Consider the following 22023-nt stretch of genomic DNA (forward strand, 5'->3'; position numbering starts at 1 on the left):
CCCCCCGCCGCCCCCCTCCCTGCCGCTGCCGCCCGTCTCCCATCGTCTGCCACCTACCCATCGCCGTCCTCCACCTGCAACGGCTCAATGTCCGCCTCTGTCAGTCGTCGCGGTTGTCGCCCTTCGCCCAAGCAAATATATTATTTTCAATCTACTCCAAACCAAACAAAAAAATATAAAATCCTATGTTTATTTTGCAGTGAATCAAAGAACTCAAAAGTAATTCAAATACATTGTTATTATAGCATTCTGTAACACTTTACATTCTGTTGCATTTTTAGCAAGTCAAACGACCCAAAAACAAATTGAAGTTAACTTGAATTAATAATTACATTCATTCAGACAAATGAATTTGATATGCTATCAGCAAATTTTTATCATCTGACACAAATTTTAAAACAATTTTTTAATCAAGAAACATTCAAACTTCAATTAAGAGTTATCCATAGCTCTGATTTCAGCAAACTTATAGTCAAACTGACCGACTCGATGAGAATGACTCAATGAGATCAAAGTTAGTCCAATCTAAGTCAAATCTAGCTCAGATCAAGTCATTAAACCACTTTTGAAAGTTTTTCGGACATATTTAGAAGGTCAAGCGAATGTTGAATCTAGCAAGCCTATAGTCGAATCGAACATCTCGACAATATGAATCCAGCGAGCAAGAGTTTGCTCAATTACGATATTATTAAGACACTCAAACATCGTCTGATCGAAGAAAGTTCTTCAGACCTTCTGATCAAAGTAGTTCATATTCATACATTAATTACACTCAAAATACCATAAATAAAGTTTCACCACTCTCATTAGATGGAGGAGAGTTTGAGGCTTGAGAAAAAACTTGTAGCTCTGAGGAGCTGAAGTCCAGCATGAAGTCCAGCACTACCCCAGCCACTATCGATCGCCGCTGACCGTCATCAATCACCACCGACCGTCATCAATTACCGTCTACCACCGTTAACCACTGTCGACCGCCGTTTGCCGACCGACGTTGACCACCATCGTCTGTTGTCGACCACTGTTGACCACCGCTGACCGTCATCGATCACCGTCAACCGCCACTTACTAGTCTCTAATGACCGCCTTCGGTCGCCACCCACTTCTTACAACAAGTTCATTCACACGTCGATGTTCAAATTCTGAAAACTTTGTAACTTTGTCCAACCTGTGGGATAAGGGGTTTCTGCAATCGTCATCTTAGAGCGGATTTTTACAACTCGATCAGGTCCCATGATTTTTTCCTTTTACGGGTTTTCCACATTAAAACTTCTAGTATCACTACTGGTTGTTTTCTTTTATTTGAGTGTGTGATAAACTCTCATACAACATCAAGACGATAATTAATTACTCTATCGTCGCAAATTTTCTAGCACAAATCAATTTGGTGATGTTTGTGGGAAACTACAATCTCATCACTAAAGTACTTGCGAGGCTTACTACATAACAACCACACACAATATTCGTGACAACGGAACATCCTACTTCAGCACCCATCGTTCCAGGGATCATTCACGAAACCAAGGGCGGCATACTTCTTCATCTCTGCACCCTAAAAGACATCATCTTGCCAATGAAGGTGTCTCGAGTCCTATGGAAAATCGAATCCACTGAATGGAGGAGCTTCAACTAAAGATCCTACAGCTCTTACGCAAGGCTCAGCAGTCGCTACCCACACCGTTGAACAAAGTTTGTTTACCATTAACTCAGCGACCTATGGGAAACGCACTACTCGGAGGAACTCGTACCGGCCCCCCTCCCCAAAAAGAATACTTCCCCTGCTAGGTGGTGGTGTTGAACTCCACAATACTGGAAGTTTCACTCATCCATCTCGCGTGGCTCACCTGGCACCGCCACGTCTTGTTGTAATTCTAGATGATGTCATTCATAACGAACTACGACGTCTCGTCCGGGAAGAGTTCCCCTAGAGAAAAACGATCACTTCCCCACTAACGATAACGTCCATGAATTCTCTCCCTTAGCAGATGTGGTCTTCCAACACTCCATCCCAATAGGCTTCAAGCTTCCGAACATCGACACCTATGAAATGATAATTGATCTTTATGAGCATATTGATCATTATCAAACCATCATACACATTCAACATGTCTGATGCACTTTTGTGTCAAGTGTTCTCGGCCACCCATAAAGAACAAGCTCGAACCTGATTCTATTCTCTGTCAAGGAGCACTGAAAACACCATTAACAAGCTTGTCAGACTATTCGCAAAACAGTTCATGGCAAATCGATGGATCATCAAGGATTCATCCCATCTCTCAGAAATTCGTCAAAGTAAAAAAGAGTCGCTCAAAAACTCCTTCCGCAGGTTTTTCGTTGAAGTCCGTCAGATTTCGAGAGTGGATCAGAAGTTACTAACAGGAGTCTTCCTTGAGAGGCTCCGCCCAGTATCCTTCAACTCATCACTGTTGCGGGAGAGTTCGTTCTTATGCTGACCTTGTTCATTGCGTTAAGGCCCAAATCACTGCAAACTAGTTCATCAGTGCACATAAAGAGCAGATCGAGCAATTTGGGGGAGAGTGCAAAAGTAACGTCGGAGACTATAATCTATCTTCGCAATAGAGAAAATCCTAACAGAGGAGTCGTGACCCTTTCCCAACCTGCAGGCCAGTGAAGTGAGCATCGACCTACGAAAGAGTATCGCTCAACACATCGCATATTAACGTCATGATGACAATCAAAGATGAGAAAACTATTAAGTGGTCTCACCCCCTAAAACCTAACTCAGAGAATTAAGAACAATAATGTCATTTTCATCAAAGTCATGGCTACACCACTGAGGTATGTAAGTAGCTCAAGTAAGAGATTGAAAGATTGATTTAGCAGAAATATATTGGCTGATTTGTGCAAAAAAAACTAGCGGGTACCGATAATGCTCATATTGGAAGGTAATATACACGAAACCAACACATGGGAGTCACCCAGTAGTGGGCAAAATTCAGACAATTGTTGGAGACCGGTTGCTGACTGATCAAGTCCTTATCACTATACCCGATGAACCAGCGCAAAAGAAATTACGCCTCGAGCTTATCATGTTTGATGATTCCGATTTGGAATGAGCCTGAATCCCTGACTAAGACCCTCTCATTATTAGCACAGGAATTGGTGAACCCTGTTACAACGTAAAGAGGATCCTGATTGATAATGGGAGAGGGAGCTAGGTCAATGTCTTGTTCCAATCCATTTTCCTCAGTTTGGGACTGACAAAAGAAAGACTTCAACCTGCATTCGGGTCATGATACGGTTTTGATAATTTATTGGTGTAAGGGTCGAGGGAACAATAAATCTCCTCATTGACATGGGAGATTTTCCTCGATAGACAACCCACTCATGCTAGTTCATTTTCATCGAGTCAGAATCAGCATACAATGTCATCTTCGGGAGACCCTTGCAATCTATGGCATCGTAACTTCTATGTTACAAATGAAGCTCAAGTTTCCAACCCTAACAGGGATCAGCATCGTGCGAGGAGATCAACAGATAGTGCAATCATGCTACCTCAGGCAAGCCCCGTAGTGCCTGTCGGTGACACTTAACATCGAAAACTTTGATCTTTGAGATGAAAGTGTGTCTCAACGGGCTTCTTCCATGGAAGACTTGGTCCATGTCCAGCTCTCCGACGAGTGCAGCTTGGTTCCTTGCTCTTCGATGAGCAAAAATTAGAATATGTAGATCTTCTCCAAGGAACCAATACATTTTTACATGGACCCCGGCCGACATGCCTGGAGTCAACCTTGAAATAATCATGCACTCATTAAAGGTAGATCCAACCTTTAAACCGCTCATCCAGAAGAAGCTCAATTTTACCCCAGATCGCTTACAAGCTACCGAACAGGAGGTCAACAAGCTTATGGAAGCAAAATTCAAACGGGAAGTGCACCACCACGCATGGCTGAACAATGTTGTCATGCTCAAAAAAGCTAGCAGTGCATGTAAGATGTGTGTCGACTATACCGAACTCAACAAAGCTTGTCTGAAAGATAACATTCACCTCCTGCATAGATCAACTCGTCCATGCTACATTTGGATACCAGATGTTAAGTTTATGGATGCATACTCAGGGTACAATCAAATAAAAATAAGTCTGATAGACCAGGAAGCCACCTCTTTACAAACAGATATGGGTTTATATTGCTACAAGGTTATGTCATTCGGGTTGAAAAACGCTGGTGCAACTTATCAACGTCTCATGAACAATGTCTTAAAAAACCTTCTCGAGCATACGACTGAGGTTTACGTTGATGATATGTTGGTAAAATGCCTGGAAGTCTCAACACATTTCTCATCTGGAGGAGTGTTTCCATCTTCTTCGTCACTACAACATGCATCTTAACCCGCTAAATATGCTTTTAGAGTCACACCGGGGAAGTTTTTAAGATTCATGGTTACTCATCATGGAAAAAATCAAGGAGCTGAGAGACATGGTGCTTCAAAAGAACATCAAGGAGGTGCAACGCTCGAATGATCGTATAGCCGCTCTATCCTGCTTCTTAGCTCGTTTTGGGGATAAGTATATGTCATTCTTCAAGATACTTAGAGAAGCTCGTAACACTGATTTTCAATAGACAAATGACTGTCATATCTTTTTCAGGCAACTCAAGGCATATCTGGCTTGAACTCTGATCCTCTCAAAGCCCGTTCAAAAGAAGATGTTATATATCTACTTGGCTATTTCACCTCACGCAATAAACTCTGTCTTAGTCAGGGTGGAGAACTTAGTTGAAAAGCTAGTTTACTACGTCAAAGATTCTCTCTTATACAGAAAGTCATTTGATAAGACTACGCTGACCCTGGTATTCTTATTAAGAAGACTTTATCCGTACTTTCGGACCCATGTTATTGGGGTTTACACACAACTCTCTTTGAAGGCTATCCTAGAAAAACCATAAATATCGAGAAGATTAGTTAAATGGTCGGTAGAATTGGAAAAATTTGGCATTCATTATCTACCACGACCAAACATCAAATCACAGGTGTTGGTCGACTTTGTGCAGAATGTACAGTATCTGCTTCTGATGAGTCATCTTTTTATCCTCCACGGTCACCTCAGTGGACAATGTACGTGGATAGAGCATTCAAAAACTCTGGAGCTGATGTTGGAATACTACTCATCTCCCAAAGCAAGATATCTTGGAGTACAGGCTTCACTTGAAATTTTCACCACCAATAATGTTGTTGAGTAAGAAGCTCTCGTCGTCGGATTAAAACTTGTCATCGACTGTAAAGTACGAAATATGATTATCTATACTGATTATCAGCTCATCGCATCCCAAGTAGAGGGAGTATTTGGTGCCCATAACTTACAACTGATACAGTATCTCAGTCTAGTAAAAAAAACTTTTTGCCCGAATTTGAACATACCAGCTCATTCACATACTTCGGGAGCAGAACATACGAGTTTATGCCCTCTCCACACTCGCTACTTCGACAATTGGAGATCTTTGTAAAAGAAAGTGCATCGAGGAGATATATTTTCCTAATATTCAAACCCATGGGTGATATTACCTATAGATGACCCAAAAGAGCTATCTCGAATGGATTTCATCATCTCTTTCCTCCAAGACGGAACGCTATCTAATGATGCTACAGTGTCAATTTGCCTCCGGCACATGGCTTTCAACTTCATCCTTATTGGGGATGAATTATACAAAAAGGCATTTGTAGGTCCATACTTCAAGTGTCTTCCCCCATCTGAAGCTGATTACACTCCACGAGAGGTTCATTCTGGAATATGGGGAAGGAACTCGAGGGTAGAGCTCTTGCTCTTAAAATAATGAGACAAGGTTTCTACTGGCCTACGTTCAAGCAAGACACGTTGGACTTTGTGCAAAAGTACAAGAGTTGTCAACTACACTCCAATCTTATGCATGCACCGGCAGTAGAACACATCATTATTGAATCATTGGTCTTTTGCACAATGGGGGCTAGATATCATGAGACAATTTCCAATAGCTACTAGGCAACGACAATTCATTATCTTAGTTGTCGATTATTTCATTAAGTGGGTAGAAGCTGAGTCGCTCGTCAAGATCACTGAAACCAATGCCGAACAGTTTGTCTAGAAAAAAATTGTCCATCAATTCGGACTCCTCGCAAAGATTATTACTGATAATGCGACTCAATTCTTTGGAAAGATCGTCACATCATTCAGCAAGAATTTTCACATCCAACTGGTGCACACTGTCATGGCGCATCCCCAAACAAAAGGACAGACATATGACGAATTGAACAGTGCTCAAGGGGTTGAAGACTAGTCTTATGAAGGCCGGGGGGAAGTAGCCGGAAGAGCTGCACAATGTCTTCTGGGCCTATCGCACCACCTCGCGAACTTCAATAGGAGAAACTCCACATAACTTGTGTTTCGGCACCGAGACTGTCATCCAAGTTGATATCAGAGTTCTAAACCCACGAGTTAAGACTTTCGACTCGGATAGCAATGAGAAAAAGCTCTGGCAAAATTTGGATCTCCCAAAAACACGAGATGTGGCCCATCTTAGACTTGTTTCCTACCGCCAAAGAGTTGATCAACACTTCAACAAGAGAGTCAAGCCTTGAACTATCTCCATCAATGACCTGGTCTTGCATAGTATTGAAGTCGTCAGTCGTGATCCACAATGCAACAAACTGTCTCCTCCTGGGAATGTTCATATATCATGATTGTCATGATCAAGCCTGGAACCTTCAAGTTCAAGGGTTCAGAAGGGAAAATCCTACCCCAAACTTGGAATGCAGAGATTCTTCACAAGTACTACCAGTAACACTTCAGTCATGTAGTTTATGTTTGTTATTATCTGTTATTACATTGCATCTTGCATACAGTGTCAATGTATCTCAAACTTATTAAATTAATATCATTCACTTACTTTCTTCTACATTGAGGATATCTCTAGAAAATGTAACGACTCATTCACAAATCATTTAATGCTCTCGACTCGAGAAATATGCAACTTTGGTTGCATCTTAGTGAAAGCACGATCAATCCCAGAAAAATTTGATTTAACCTCTTCCATATGGGTTAACATCGTCAAGTTTTTACTCCGATAAACAACCATGGATAGGTTAACAATCCTTAGTGGACTGTACCTGCTCCCTTCCACAAAGGTTCGTAAGCGAGCAATGCTCCAACAATCTCAAATAGGTTAAAAAGTCCTCGATGGATTTTCGTTGGCTTCTCCCATACAGGTTTACATCATTGAGTAATATTATGATGCACAACCCCAAGCAAGTCAAAGGTCGCTATCCACACGGCAACCTCCTCACATATTATAACTTCTAAATGATATTCGATATTCACAGTGGCATGAAAAGAGAACATGCTTCAATATTATCACAAAAAAGATTATCGGGAGGCAAATAGCCAACAAAAACAAATAACTAAACAAGATGATCAACATGCATCGTTCGTATAACATCATTTTGACAAAAGCTGAAAAAAATAGTTACTTCTGTGTGGTTTGAACATAACAAAAGCATCCTCTAAAGCTTGTTTAGTAGTGAGCCCCTCCATGATTATCCCAGTTCGACGTTGCGTCGCTTGACTCCTCATCAGAAAACTCCGGATGAATCTTTCCCAGTGAACCACTTTTGTTGCTCATTTGTCTCAAAATCAAGTAATGGATCACAAGCCTCCTGTACATGGTCTCGAAAAATAGTTTTGAGTTCAAGCGAGTTCTTGAAGTCCTCGACTGTTTTTTGCATAACTTTTACAACATCAACATCCTTCACAGACCTCAAAAGTCGGATCTCTTCCTCCTGGGCTGACACTGTCAACTTAAGAACTTTCATGCATCTCTTACTTTCACTGAGATTGGCTCGTGTCTGCACCAACGTATCTCAAGTTCTCTCCACATTCTGAAGCTGCAACGAGAAGGAAGATGTCATTATTGAGACTTTTGTCCTACACTCTATCAACTGTGATTCCAGAGTTGTGACTCCTTCAACCCCGAATTGATATCGGCGCTTATACTCACCTTGGAGATATTTGATCTTAACAGATTCAAAGCTACAATTTCTCAAAGACAGTCTTAGCCCCATCTGGATTTCTAAATTTTATTCATCTAGAAAAAAAGAAGTCTGGGTCAGACAAATAATATGATTATACAGTAGTAGAAGATAAAAGAAACTTACAAAGCTCTTGCCTTTCAATCTTAGTTATATGCAGTGATGATTAGCACACGAAGAGCTGATCATTTCTAGTGCTAATATATCTAATGTAATCTTCTGCAAGCGGCACCAATCTACCTCTCAATGTGAGCTCATTACATTCATGAAACAATACCTTCTCAGGGATATGAATAGTCGAAGGACTGGGCAGGGACTTCCGCGATTCTTTAACCCTCTTATGTTGTTTCTGAGGGAATATTTCACAGTCACTGTTCATTGGGGCTCTTTTTAAGGATACCACTAAGGCTGGTTCGAAAGACATCTTCTTAGAATTCTTTAATGTTACAGTCGTGGATTGTTCGGGATGGAATGAAAGTTTGGTCTTGAACAAAGATTCCTTGCTCACAAATTCAAGAATATATTGCGTTTCAAACAGCATATCCTTGAAGTCATGAAATCCTAGCATCCGCAGTATTCCTTTTCAGTAGTCTAAAGAGAAACAGACAACTGTTGGAATCTTTTTTGCCTCTCATAGAGCCCTCAATCGTCCTCTGCAGAGAAGAATCTCACAAATCATTGTATTATCGGTTCATTTAGGGGAAAAATCTAACATCTTATGCTTAAACATCACACAATTACGTGTGTCACTAAAGAATCCGCACTGTCGTACTAAAATTAACGTTGTTGACATCAGTACAAGATTCCTGAAGAAAACAGTCAATCCGATAATGACTATCATCACCCGGCAAGATAGTTGAGCAACGCAAACTATGAACGCCTTCATGATTTCGATAAACTCAGATATCGGCATAAATCGTAGATCAGCTCTCAAGGATGTCTCATGAACAACAATATGCACAGAATGAGAAGAATATGCTCGGTTGGCTAAAGTCGGCAATTTCATCACCATGTCATTTGAAAAGTGATACTTCTTTCGAAACAAAATCAAGTTGCTCAATGTCAGAATTGACACCGCATCCTCTAAGTTTTGTCCCTTCCTCTGGTTCTCAGCAGAACGAGGTTCTTCAGTTGTCGTCATTTCTGCAACGTGAAAGAAAATCTCATTTCTCATCTACTACACGGGATAAAGGCGACTTTCCTCTTTGTCGCAATGTGATAGAAAATCTCGTTGCTCGGTTGCTACACAGGATGGGGACGGCTTTCCTCTTGACCTTAACACGAAAGAAAATCTCATTGCTCGCCTTGTATGCGGGACGGAAAAGACTTTCTTCTTGGCCACAGCATGAAAGCAGTCTAATTGCTCGCCTGCTACGCAGGACACGGACGGTTTTCTTTTCCTGAAAAATTTCGCTAGCAGAGGCTTCACTCTCCACTCTGCCTCTTTTCTCTTTCTCATTCTCCTCACTTGCAGGTTTTTTAAATAGTTGTCTTTACTGCTATGCCTCATATTAATATTAATTACAATAATTAAAAATCAAATTTTAAGTATTTAAATCTTAAAATATTGTAATTGTTAATTAAATTAAGATATTAAGTGACAATTGAATATTTTATATTTTATAGATGATAATTTAATATAAATAATACAAGTTAAGAGAAAGCAGATCTTCCATCATCGAAGTGAGTACTCGTATTCTTCTACTATGGTGGTATTTTGCTTTTTCAAAACCGAATGCATTAATTAGTACTATCATTAGCTATATGGTAAATGACTGCAAACTCATGATTTTAAATTCTATTATATTTTTGTTAATATTGAATGAATAATATGTGTGCACATCCTTATTGAATGATTTGACTATGATGAATATTTTTTATTTAGAAAGTAAAATACTTATTGATGTTTGTATGTGCATGATTGACTATGATGAAGTTACCACTTAATAATACTAGTGAGGGAACACTAATATATCATTGTACATAAATGAAAAATGGTATTGATTTTGCAGTATCTTAAGTGATACAATTTTTAGAGGGTGCTCCGGTGACAGTTGAATGAATATAAAATAATATTGATGTGATAATGATGTAGACTCTTTTAATAGCATGTTTAATATTTATATTGATTTATAAATAAGTTTAACTGACATATATATTATTCTTTTTCCTTGTATTGTTGTAGTTTGGGAGTATGAATATTCATAGCTTCTTTAACTCATTATTATTTTCAAACTAATTTTTCATATTAATTAAGTAATTAAAAGATGAGTGATAGAAGAGAAAACATGTATAGAAAATATGGACAATCAGTAACGAAGTAACATTAAATATATTGCTTTAAATTATAGTGATTAGTGGTACCTTCATCTGTTAATAGCAAATTATAGAAAATCAATAATGAAATTTTATTTATCATCTTCTGATCATCTGTTCCTGTCTGGGTTAATTCCGAGCCCGGGTCAGACCGTGACACCAACGGTGCCTTATTGTGTTTAAACAACCCATCGAAGTTGAACTTGGAGTTGAAATTCCACTGACAACTCACTGCTTTCTTTCCCCAGGGAAGATCGACCTCATCCTAAGTATGCTTGCACTGAAAAGCATTCATCACGTCCATAACAGTAGCCTTCCAGGACAGGTCAGCCGAAGCAGCTTCTATAGCGGATGGGAGACAAAGATCCATCAAAGAAGTAGCAAATGCTTTATAGGTTGGAGATAAGTTGTGGAACGAGACTTATTTCTCCTTAGGATAAAAAGTGCATGGTTATATTTATTTGTGTACCTCAATTGGAGGATTCACATCTTCACTCGGATCAAAAGTGACCACCGTAAGCGAAGAAAGCATCATTTTGGGGATATCAATCAAAGCGGACTCTAAGATATGCAACGGGGCAGAGATCTCGATAATAGAGGCCTTGGGACGAGTTTCAACTGAGGGTTTTGTAGGACAGGTATAAACATGAATAAGGGATGGTGGTGATATTGTCCTCGCTAGTGACGAATCCATCGGTGCAAAAGGTGCGCCGGAAAACATGGTAGTAGGAAGAACGTCCAACGGAGTCGGAAGAGGAACGATATCCAAAAATTCAAGCTCCCTTCACTTGAGGTAGTGTTAGGGAAGAAGGGGGAATTTTCAAAAAAGAAGACATTGGCACTAACATAGATTTTATTGGTGATAGGAACCAGACACCGATAACATTTTTAAGTGAAAGAATAGCCAAGGAAGACACATTTAATCGAGAAGGGATCAAGTTTACTACGAGTCGAGATTGTGTTTCGAACAAATGTTGTGCACCCGGATATTTTGGGATTTAAAGTGGAGAATGATCGGTTGGTAGAAAAACATGACATCAAGGCGTATAAAGGGGTCCGAAAGTTGTGAATTTTTGTGGGAAATCTATTAATGAGATGATTAGCGGTGAGGATGACATCATTCCAAAAAATTTTAGGGATATTGGTTTGAAACATAAAGGAACGAGCAACTTTAAAATATCTATTTTTTCGCTTGGCTACCCCGCTTTGTTGAGGGAAATCCATATAATAGTTATGATGGAGAATGTACTCACCAAGAATTCTCCCAATTTATAATTAAAATACTCACGGTCATTGTTGGTCTGGATGACTTGAATAGTTACTTTAAATTGGGTTAGAATTGACCGGTGGAAATTTTTAAGGGGCTTTTACATACATAGCACCCAATTCTTATGGATTTACCTATCTCACACCAAAATTTTCATATTTACTAGTATCATATGAAAAATAGCACTCATTATCACATTTTAATAGTCAAATACATCTTTTCACCCATAGATAAAGTGTTGTGTGTGTAAAAATGAAAATGCAGGTGTAGATACGTAAATCCATAAGAATTTTGTGCTACGTATGTAATTTTCCCAATTTTTAAACATTACCGCAACTTCAGATTTATCATTTAATATATAAACCCAAAATATCCAGTTGTAGCATCAATTAAAGGAACCACCTTTTATTGGTTTAGCTAGCAGCTTGAGAGAGTCCTCATAAATCACTATTAATAAGTGAAAAACAAGTTGAATGAGTGTGGGGATGAGGTGGATCTGGCACACAAATTTCACATTTAAAAGAAGATAAATTTTTAAGAATAAACATCAAAGGATACAGCTGTTTTAAGTAATGAAAATTGAGATGACTCAAACAATAATGTAAAAGCGTAATTGGACATGCAGTTGAAAGGGAAAACTACAGTTATGAGATTGAATGTTAGAAATCATCTAGTCACTTTCTAAGAAAAAAAGAGTTTTGTTGTCTGCTTAGCAGTTTCAATCATCCTCCTCAAACGACAAACCTGAAAGACACAAACAACAAAGAAAAAATGAGCCACGCAATCAAGATCACATGTACATTTAGTGACTGACAAGAGGTTACACTTAAATAAAGAATGTGTAACACGGATTACAAAGTCAGCCCAGCTACAAATACAACTGATCATTTAGTCACAATGGAATTATAGGAACCATCGACAATTTTAATCGTATCTCGCCCGGAGCAAGGAGAATACATTGAGGAGGAATAAGAACCCCCGATTATGCGATCTGTGGCACTTGAGTCAATTATCCATGAGCTAAAAAAAGCAAAACTAGCGAGTGTCATAGAAATGTTACCTTGGCGAACATGAGAGATTGATGGGCCAAAGGAGAGATGACTAGACCTAACCAGCCTAATCAAGTGTTTCATCTAACTCGTAATAGAGTATGGTGATTTGGGGATGGCCCGAGTAGAGGCCAATTGAACTGTTATGGACTTTGAGATCATAGTGAGACCTTTAGCAGCGGAAAATTTGGCTGAAGATTTACTTGTTGATTTTTCGTGGAACTTTTAACACTTGTCACTGATATGACAGATTTTGTGATAAAAATCATACGTAGAGTAATTGGCTCGCAACGGAGAGGCAGTGTGAAGTATTGTTCAAGGTTGAAGGCTCTGCTAAATTAGGGGAATTGTCGAGTATAACTAGTCTCTGGCTTTCTTCGCAGCAGCTTTCCATGAATGCGACCCGGGTTGAAGAAAGAGAACTGTGGCCAAGTATACGGCCACATACTTTATTGAGATCCTCACTGTCATTGCTGATTAATTCCATGGAGATCTCAATTAGTCATTCTTACATGTTTCTACCATCTGTAAGTGCCCTCTGGGCTGCAGTTCAGGATACCTACTCAGGCGTAGGTAATTCTGGACAACTCTATAAAGTTTCTAATAAAATCCGCGAAGTGACATAGGGATCAAAGACGGTGACCAAGTACTGCAATGATTTGGTTATCTTATGGATGGAATGTGATATCTACTATGACTACACTTAGGAATATCCCGTGGATCTTTCCCTTTTCTAAAAAAATTTGTAAGAGAATCATGCTTACCAATTTTTGGAGGGGCTGAAGTGATCGAATTTATCCCGACCTTTCACAAACAACGAAACAGCTTCAGATTATTAGAAGAAATTAAACTCATTGAGTTTGTAAGTGGTAATCAGAAAATTATGGTGTTCATATCCTCTGGTTTGTGAAAGGATTGAGGTAGGTGCTAATCCTCTGATGGACTCTAGGACAGTGTCGGATGGAAGTTCGGTGGTGAAGGAATCCGCCATGGCTCCAACGAAGCCATAAGTGAGGTTTGAATGCCAAGACATAGAAGAAGATGATCCCCACTCAGCTATTAGCAAAAGATGGCCTGTAGGGGAGGATTCCAGCCTGCAAGAGAGAGATTCGAACAGGTTAGCAAGCAATCTAGTTACAGGAAGGAGGAGAAACTATTCTGGAAGGATTTCCTGTCGGCAGAAGGAAAGTTCAGTTGCGAGAAAGCCTGCGGGGGGAGAGACTGCAAAAAGTAGTATTGGCAGTCCTGAAACAAGGTATGGTCGACATGAGGTAGGTCCAGCTGACTAAAATCTAAAACCTGCAATAGTTTAGCCAATGGCGGGAAGGTCTATTAGGAAGGGAATCGGCTGTCTGAAAAACTGCAAGGAACAACCCGCAAGAGAAGTGTCGACAACTAGGATAAAATCTCGTGGCTCTGATACCATGTAGGTTTTGAGAATTCAACGGAATACCTTATTGATATGAAATAGGGGTATAAATACACCTTACATGAGTCCTCAAATAATAAAGACATGAAAAAGAAAATAACTGAAAAAACAAAAATAATACATAGATTACAATCAATCAATTTCTAATAATTACTCGGAGATAAAAAGAAAACAACATAAAATAGAAAAGAAAATAAATCCAAATAGGAAAGAAAATAAATCCAAATAGGAAAGAAAATAAATGCAATCCTCATAACTGCTAACAATTTATTTATTGCAACTAGTTACAAATAAACACTTATAACTCCCAAGATTGCCAAGTAATCATGTTAGCAACGATAGGGGATGATAATTTCATAAATAAACATTAGTCATTTTTAAATAAATAAAAAAATTAATTAGCAATTAAATGCTATAAAATTAATAGATTTCATTCAACCACTTTAATATTGATCACATTCAACTCGACATAAACTTCGCTCAATGCAAAATCAATATTGACCACATTCAACTCACTCAAACTCAACTCAGCGTTACTCCCATGGATAGAGCTTTCACATGTAGTAGTAATATTCAATCCAACACACCAAACTAACATGAGCTTGAAATGATCACCGGTGTGCATTATTTCATTATATGTCCAATAGATTGTCAGGTTAAACATAATGCCAAAAGCAATGTGGCATGTATGACTTTAGTGCTTGCGCAAAAAATAGAGCCCTCTCACTAAGTTTTTAAGTTAAATACATAGCCAATCAATTTTGTATTCACAAATTATCTAATAAACCAAAAAAAAACATCAATATAAATGCTTAGAGATTCAAGATTTCGAACTCCATGAGATGTTTTCATGTCAATTCGGCTGGACGGATGACTAAATAATTTTTCTCAAACTAAAAGAGATGGATTAATAAATTGACATTTTAAAACTAGAGAATCAAAGAGTAATGTTAAATTAAGATGGGATGTGGTCTGCTCAATAGAAACTAATACCAACATTCCTCTCTAACATTAAGTGAACTATATAATGAAACGTCAATTAAACAATTAAAAAGCAAAAAACGTGTTTATGCATAAAGTTGAAATCAAATCAGCGTGCCAAACCATATTCGTCGAAGTGGATGAAGCCAAAAAAGGAATTCAAAACATGATGCTTACTTGAGAGTTGCTTCTGCACTCTCTGAAGTAACTTCATCATTTGTAGCATCACGAGAGGGAAGGCTTAAATCGAAGTACTTTACATTCAATTCCACAAAGGGAAGAATTAGCTGCATAATCCTTCAAAGCATGACTTTATATGAAATTGAATTTTAAAAGAAATGAAAAAAAATGGTGAAAAAAATAACATTAACCTTGTCTTTTATTGATTTCCAAATCACTCTTGCCATCTCATCCCCTACAAAATTGAAATAACATAAACAAAATATTCTGCATAATATGCACAAATATATGTCAATTTTGTAGTTATCTTGGTATGCATGAAATTGTCTATTTTTTCTTTTTAATTTCTCGGTAGAGGTTATGCGCTGCAGGAACAATTAAGCCACACAGTTCATGCATCAAACTTATATCATCCTATAAGTAAGCCTTTCATCCGATTGAAAATGAAATTTCAATATGAATCTCAAGAAGCTATTCCACCATGCATTGAAAAAAATAATAATACTACCAAGGTTGAATTCACCATCCCCGTACTTTGGCTATTACATGAGCAATAGTAATAACTGATATCAAGCTGAGTGATAGAGCGTGGAGAAAAGGCAGATTCATCTCATCAAAAAGGTATTCTTTTCAAATAAAATAAACAAGCAAGAAATAAAAAGAGCTTCCCATGATTCATCGTCTAATGCAACACACTAATACTGAAATGATCAAGGCAGAGCTAGCCACTTGCTTGAAGTTGGGCAAATTTATTACCTAAACAAATTAATATTTTAAAAAATAAACTCTTCAACGAGAATTAAATAATTATATCAAACAATTCGTTATCAATATTTTTATTTTTGTCTCAAATCTTTTGCAAAAATATTTCATGAGAGAGGGCAAGATTATTTATCTATTGGTAATTACTATTTTATTTTGCAACTTACATAAAATTTGCCTACATCTATTCTTAAGTCCACCATTGTCAATGATTCCATTAGCACATAAAATCAACAAAATGTAGAATCATCTAAAATCCAGGAGAGCAACTAAAAAATAGTATCAGCCTGTTTACCAGACCAAGAATATTATCTAACCACCCGAGTCACAAAAAACAAAAAAAACCACAAAATTGGTAAAATTTTATGCTTATTAAAGAACACTTGCACTACTCCACTACTGCAAAAGCCCATACTGATAGAGAAGATGCAACCAACACTTTATAGCTGAAATTCCCGCTACCAATAGAGTCACGTTGGAGTAAATCCACACTGCACGCGACTCAACTGTCAATTATTGTCGAATGTAATTGTTAGGTATGGCTCATATACCATATAAGAGACAGATGCTGGAGCGGAAGATTCTATCCAAATCAGGGAAGTTTCCTTATGTGGGTTGGGAGTGAGGTACAGGGGTAATTTGGTAATTACATATTGTACTCCATGGTTTTCTAGGGTTATAAATAGGCATGTATGTAACCTTAGGTCTTATCCCATATCCCATATTATGTATCATGTACTATTTTTTTTGGATTAATGGAAAAGCCGTCGCTCTGCTCCCGAGGACGTAAGCATCTTTGTCGAACCTCGTTAAATCTCTGTGTGTTCTTTTGGATTTATGTCGATTCTTGTTTTTTTTCGCCCTAATTTCTCAACAAGTTGTATCAGAGTCTGATTATAGGGCAGAGGAGAAATCTCAGCGCAGAAGAGTTCAGCGGAACGAGGTTCTCGCGCAAGGAAAATTTTGGGCGGCCAAGATTCGGCGCAGTTCGAAGTTGTTCGAAGGTGCGGTTTTCGTTCTTCTACGATCGGTTCTGGATGAAGCTTCGGACAATTCGGCGCAGAGGAGTTCGGCAGAACAGCAGGCTGACGGGCGAAGGAAGGCGAAGGATTCAAAGGCAATTACCGATTTGGTTCGATGGAGGGCTTCGAGCTTCGGCTGTTTTCTCGGTCGCGGTGATTTCTGTCGAAGAAGATGGAGTTCGCGACTGGGAGAAGGTCTCGATCACCGCGCAAAAGGAAGGTTCGTTGCGGAGATTGCTGGTTCGAAAATTCCTTTGGAGATTCTTTCCTTGCCGGTTCCTGAAGAGCGGGAGGTTCGGGTCCGATTTGTTTCTCACTGGTTCCTGAAAGCGGGATATTAGTTTATGAAGCGAAAGATTGATTTCTTTTGTTGGAGGTGCAAGAAAATTAGCTCTGACTTCATTCCTCTGTGGGAGGCGGCTGTGGAGAAGAAAATTGGAAGCTCTGATTTTATTCCTTTTATTGCTGGAAATATCGGAGGCTGAAAGATGGAAAGTTTTTAAAATTCAGTTAATTAAAGGAAATATTTTAATTAATGGGGAATTAATTAAATAAGCTTAATTAAAGAAATATTTCAATCTTTTCTTTTCAAAAAAAAATAATTAAGGGAATTTTTTTTCAATCTTTTTTTAGAAAGATTCTGAGCAAACAATTACAGAAGAATTTATTACAACAGGGAACCTTAAAGGCTTTGCGATAAAGTTCGATGGAACTGGTAACTTCTGATTGTGGCAAACAAGAGTAAAAATCTGTTGGCACAACAGGGAACCTTAAAGGCTTTGCGGGCAGCAAAACCAGATGTCATGGAGGGTGAAGATTGAGAAGAATTACAACAATGAGCGACAGCAACCATACGTTTATGTCTGGCAGATGAGGTTATGTATCACGTGATGAATCTAAAATCTAAAGGGGAGGTATGGATGAAATTGGAAACTCAGTTTATGGCTAAATCTCTGACGAATAAATTGTATTTGAAGCAAAAGCAGTCTGGGCTGAAGATGCAAAAAGATTCTGATCTGATGCAGCATGTTAATGGCTTCAATCAAATAATCACAGATTTATCACGGCTTGATGTGACTATTGAGGATGAAGACCGAGCAATAATTTTGTTGTGTTCGTTGTCTTCTTCCTAGGAACATCTGGTGACTACTCTTACATATGGGAAGGAAACTATCAAAGTTGATGAGATTACTGTAACATTGTTGGCTCACAACCATCGGAAGCAGAATGTAGGGGAAAACTCTCATGGAGACAATTTATATGTGAAGGGTAATCAAGATCGTGGAAGGAAGAAAGAGAATGAGGGTTCTAGAAAACAAAAATTCAGATCCAAGTCCAAAGACAAAAAAAATAATTCATTGCTACAATTACAATGAGTCAGGTCATATGAAGAGAGATTGTCCAAAGCTCAAGAAACAGGCTGGGGAGAAAGGTGATAGATCATCGAAGTCTGTAAATGTGGTACAGAGTGATAATTCAAATTGCAGTGATGACGATATGTTTTCAGTTTCAACTCAGTTCACAGAACGTATGAATTCTTGATTCAGGATGTTCTTATCACATAACATTTAACAGGGAGTGATTTACTTCATATAGGTCAACTAATTCTGGCTCAGTTTATCCAGGTGATGATAGATGTTGCAATATTGTTGGTATTAGAGAAGTCAGAATTAAGATGTATGATGACACAGATAGAACATTATGTGATGTCAGACATATTCCAGATCTGAAAAAGAATTTGATTTTCTTGGGGACTTTATATAGAAATGATTTCATTCCTAAGACAGATGAGGATAGGGAAACCATCATAATTGTTAAGGGTGCACTGACTGTGATGAAAAAAAAGTTAATTGCAGGTAATATCTACAAACTGTTGGGAAGTACAGTTGTAGCTAGAGTTCATTATGTGGAGTCAGGTGATGATACTGCAAAGATATGGCATATGCGTATAGGTCATCTCAGTGAACGTAAGATGGTGGAATTGCATAGAAGAAACATGTTGCATGGTGTTAAAAGCTGCAAGTTTGATCTTTGTAGGTTATGTGTTCTTGGAAAACAAACTAGAGTCAGTTTTATGACTGGAAAACATAAAACTAAAGGGATTCTGATTATGTGCATTTTGATGTATGAGGCCCTACCAGGGAAACGTCATTGGGAGGATCTCAGTATTTTATTACCTTTATTGATGATTTTTCCATGAAATTTTGGGTGTATTTCTTGAAGCATAAATCTGAAGTATTCTCTAAATTCAAGCTGTGGAAAGCTGAGGTGGAGAATCAAACTGGCAGAAAAATCAAGTATTTTAGGTTTGATAATGACACAGAGTACACAGATTCGTAGTTTCAGAAGTTATGTGAAGAGCATAAGATTCAGATGTATTTTTCAGTGCGTAAGACACCACAGCAGAATTGTGTAGCAGAATGGATAAACAGGTCCTTAACTGAAAAAGCAAGATGCTTGAGACTGAATGCAAGGCTTTCTAAGAGTTTCTGGGCAGAGGCTATGAAACAGAGGTTGAGAATATGACATGTTATCTCATCAATAGATCACCTCGGGCATCGTTGGGTGGCAAGATCGCAGAAGATGTATAGACAGGTAATCCAGTTAATTTCGACATGTATAAATTTTTTGTTATTTTGTTTATGTGCATGTCCTGGAGATGAAATATCAAAACTTGATGTAAAATCCAAGAAGTGCATCTTTCTGAGCTACAAGAAATGTGTGAAAGGATACAAGTTTTGGGATTCAATTACAAAGAAGATGGTGATTAACAGAGATGCAGTTTTTTATGAACAGTCCATGTTGCAGCAAAATCAAAACAATGTGTCAGGGAACAGTTTCAGTTCAAATGCAGTGCAGATGAATTTAGAACAGCATCCAGAAACAACTGGGAGAGTTGAATGTTCAAATCCAACACCTGATGATTCCATTCCAGATGATCTGCAGAATTATAATCTAGCCAAAGACAGACAGAGACACACCAATATAAGATCTCCTAACATATTGGGTTATGAAGACTTGGTCTTTTATGTGTTTCTCATCAGCAGCGATGATCCAACCACTTTTCAAGGAGCTAGCACTAGCCAGGAAAAAGAAAAATAGATAGGTGCAATGGTTGAGGAGATTTTAGTCTTTACAGAAAATCGCACATGGGAGCTAATTCAGCTTCCTGAGAGAAAGAAGCCTACTGGGTGCAAGTGGGGGGAGGGTATACAAAAGGAAACAAGCAGTATCAGAAAAAGAAGTGAAAAAATTCAAGGCTCGACTGGTAGCAAAGGGATTTTCACAGCAGAAGGGGATATATTATGATGAAATCTTTTCTCATGTGGTCAGACATACTTGAATCAGGGCAGTACTTGCATTAGTAGCTATTTGTGATTTGCATTTGGAGCAGATAGATGTTAAAACTGCTTTCTTGCATAGTGATTTGGAGGAGCAGATTTACATGGAGCAGCCAGAAGGGTTCACTCAACCTGGATAGGAGCATCTGATTTGTAGATTAAAAAAATCACTATATGAGTTGAAACAGTTTCCAAGATAATGATACAAGCGGTTTGACTCCTACATAATTTAGATTGGCTATAAGAGATGTGAGTATGATTGTTGTGTTTATGTGAAGAGCCTTGGCAATGAGTCTATTATTTTTTTGTTACTGTATGTTGATGATATATTGATTGCTGCAAAGAATATGAATTATGTTCATGGTTTGAAAGTTTTATTGAGTCAGGAATTTGATATAAAAGACTTGGGTCCTACGAAGAAGATTCTTGGAAAGGAGATTCATCGAGACAGAGGCTCAAAATAATTATATTTATCTCAACGAGGCTATGTTGAGAAAGTGTTGGAAAGTTTGAGATGAGCAAAGCAAAGCCTGTAAGCACTCATTTGGCAAATCATTTTAAGTTTTTTTCAAAACAGTGCCCTAACACAGATACAGAAATCGAAGGCATGGCAAATGTTTCATATGTCAGTGCAGTTGGTTGTTTAATGTATGCAATGATATATACTCGTCCTGATTTGACTCATGTTGTTAGTCAAGTCTGCAAATACATGGCTAAAGCTAGAAGACGACATTGGGAAGCAGTCAAGTGAATTTTCAAGTATCTGAAGGGTATTGTAGAACATGAAATTATTTTTGGCAGTCAGCAAAATGATCCTTCAGTTGTGGGGTATGTTGATTCAGACTATGCAGGTGATTTGAATGACAGAAGGTCTACAACTGGGTATGTGTTTACACTTGGAGGAGGGCCTATATGTTGGAAATCAATAATTCAATCTATTGTGGCAATATCTACAACTAAAGCTAAGTACATGATAGTAGCTGAAGCTGCAAAAGAAGCCTTATGGCTTTCTTGGGCCGTTAAGGAAAGTCTTTAGAATCATTTTCTCGAGACACTCAATTTGAATATAAGCATGCTATATTCATAATTCGTTTAATGTCCCGATACTGCATTAATAGCTTTCATAAGTAGTTTATCGACATAATCTTAGCTTAATTTAACTCAGATTGGACTAATCTTAATATAATTGGGTCCATCTTCCGAACTGGTTAATTTGATTATACATTCGCTAAAATCTTATTCTAGATAACTTTTAATCAATGTTTTAACTTTTCTTTCTAAAAATTTTGTATTGAGATTCTCATGAATCAAGATTCGTGCCAGATGATGAAAATTTGTTCACATTGTGTCAATATTTTTACACATTTCCTTGCAATGAATAGAGCAACTTAATAAAATATTAAATATAGATAAATTTAATATTTTTAACTATAAAATCATATAACTGTTGCATGTCAAAAAGATTGAGGCGACAAAGTGAATATTTAACGTATTAACGTTATGTTAGGTATGACACATATACCAGATAAGGGACAGATGCTAGAGTGGAGTGAAATTTTATACTTTTTTTTGGATTATTGGAAAAGTCGTCGCTCTGCTCCCGATGACGTAGGCATATTTGTCAAACATCGTTAAATCTCTGTGTGTCCTTCTAGATTTG

At 38.1% G+C, this 22023-nt stretch overlaps 1 protein-coding gene across 1 annotated transcript in view; it reads right to left on the reverse strand.

Annotated features, from left to right (window-relative positions):
• Nucleotides 1-22023, reverse strand: part of LOC110018170 (cytosolic isocitrate dehydrogenase [NADP]-like) — a 103665-nt gene that overhangs the window by 31188 nt on the left and 50454 nt on the right. The window contains exons 2-3 of the mRNA XM_020715384.1: nucleotides 15430-15473; nucleotides 15236-15345 (exon numbers count right to left, since the gene is read on the reverse strand). Of these exons, the coding sequence (XP_020571043.1) occupies nucleotides 15236-15345; nucleotides 15430-15473 (154 nt within the window). The remainder of the gene's footprint in view (nucleotides 1-15235; nucleotides 15346-15429; nucleotides 15474-22023) is intronic.

The sequence above is a fragment of the Phalaenopsis equestris genome, unplaced genomic scaffold, assembly GCF_001263595.1.
Source record: "Phalaenopsis equestris unplaced genomic scaffold, ASM126359v1 Scaffold000004, whole genome shotgun sequence".
In the NCBI taxonomy this organism is placed as follows: Eukaryota; Viridiplantae; Streptophyta; class Magnoliopsida; order Asparagales; family Orchidaceae; genus Phalaenopsis; species Phalaenopsis equestris.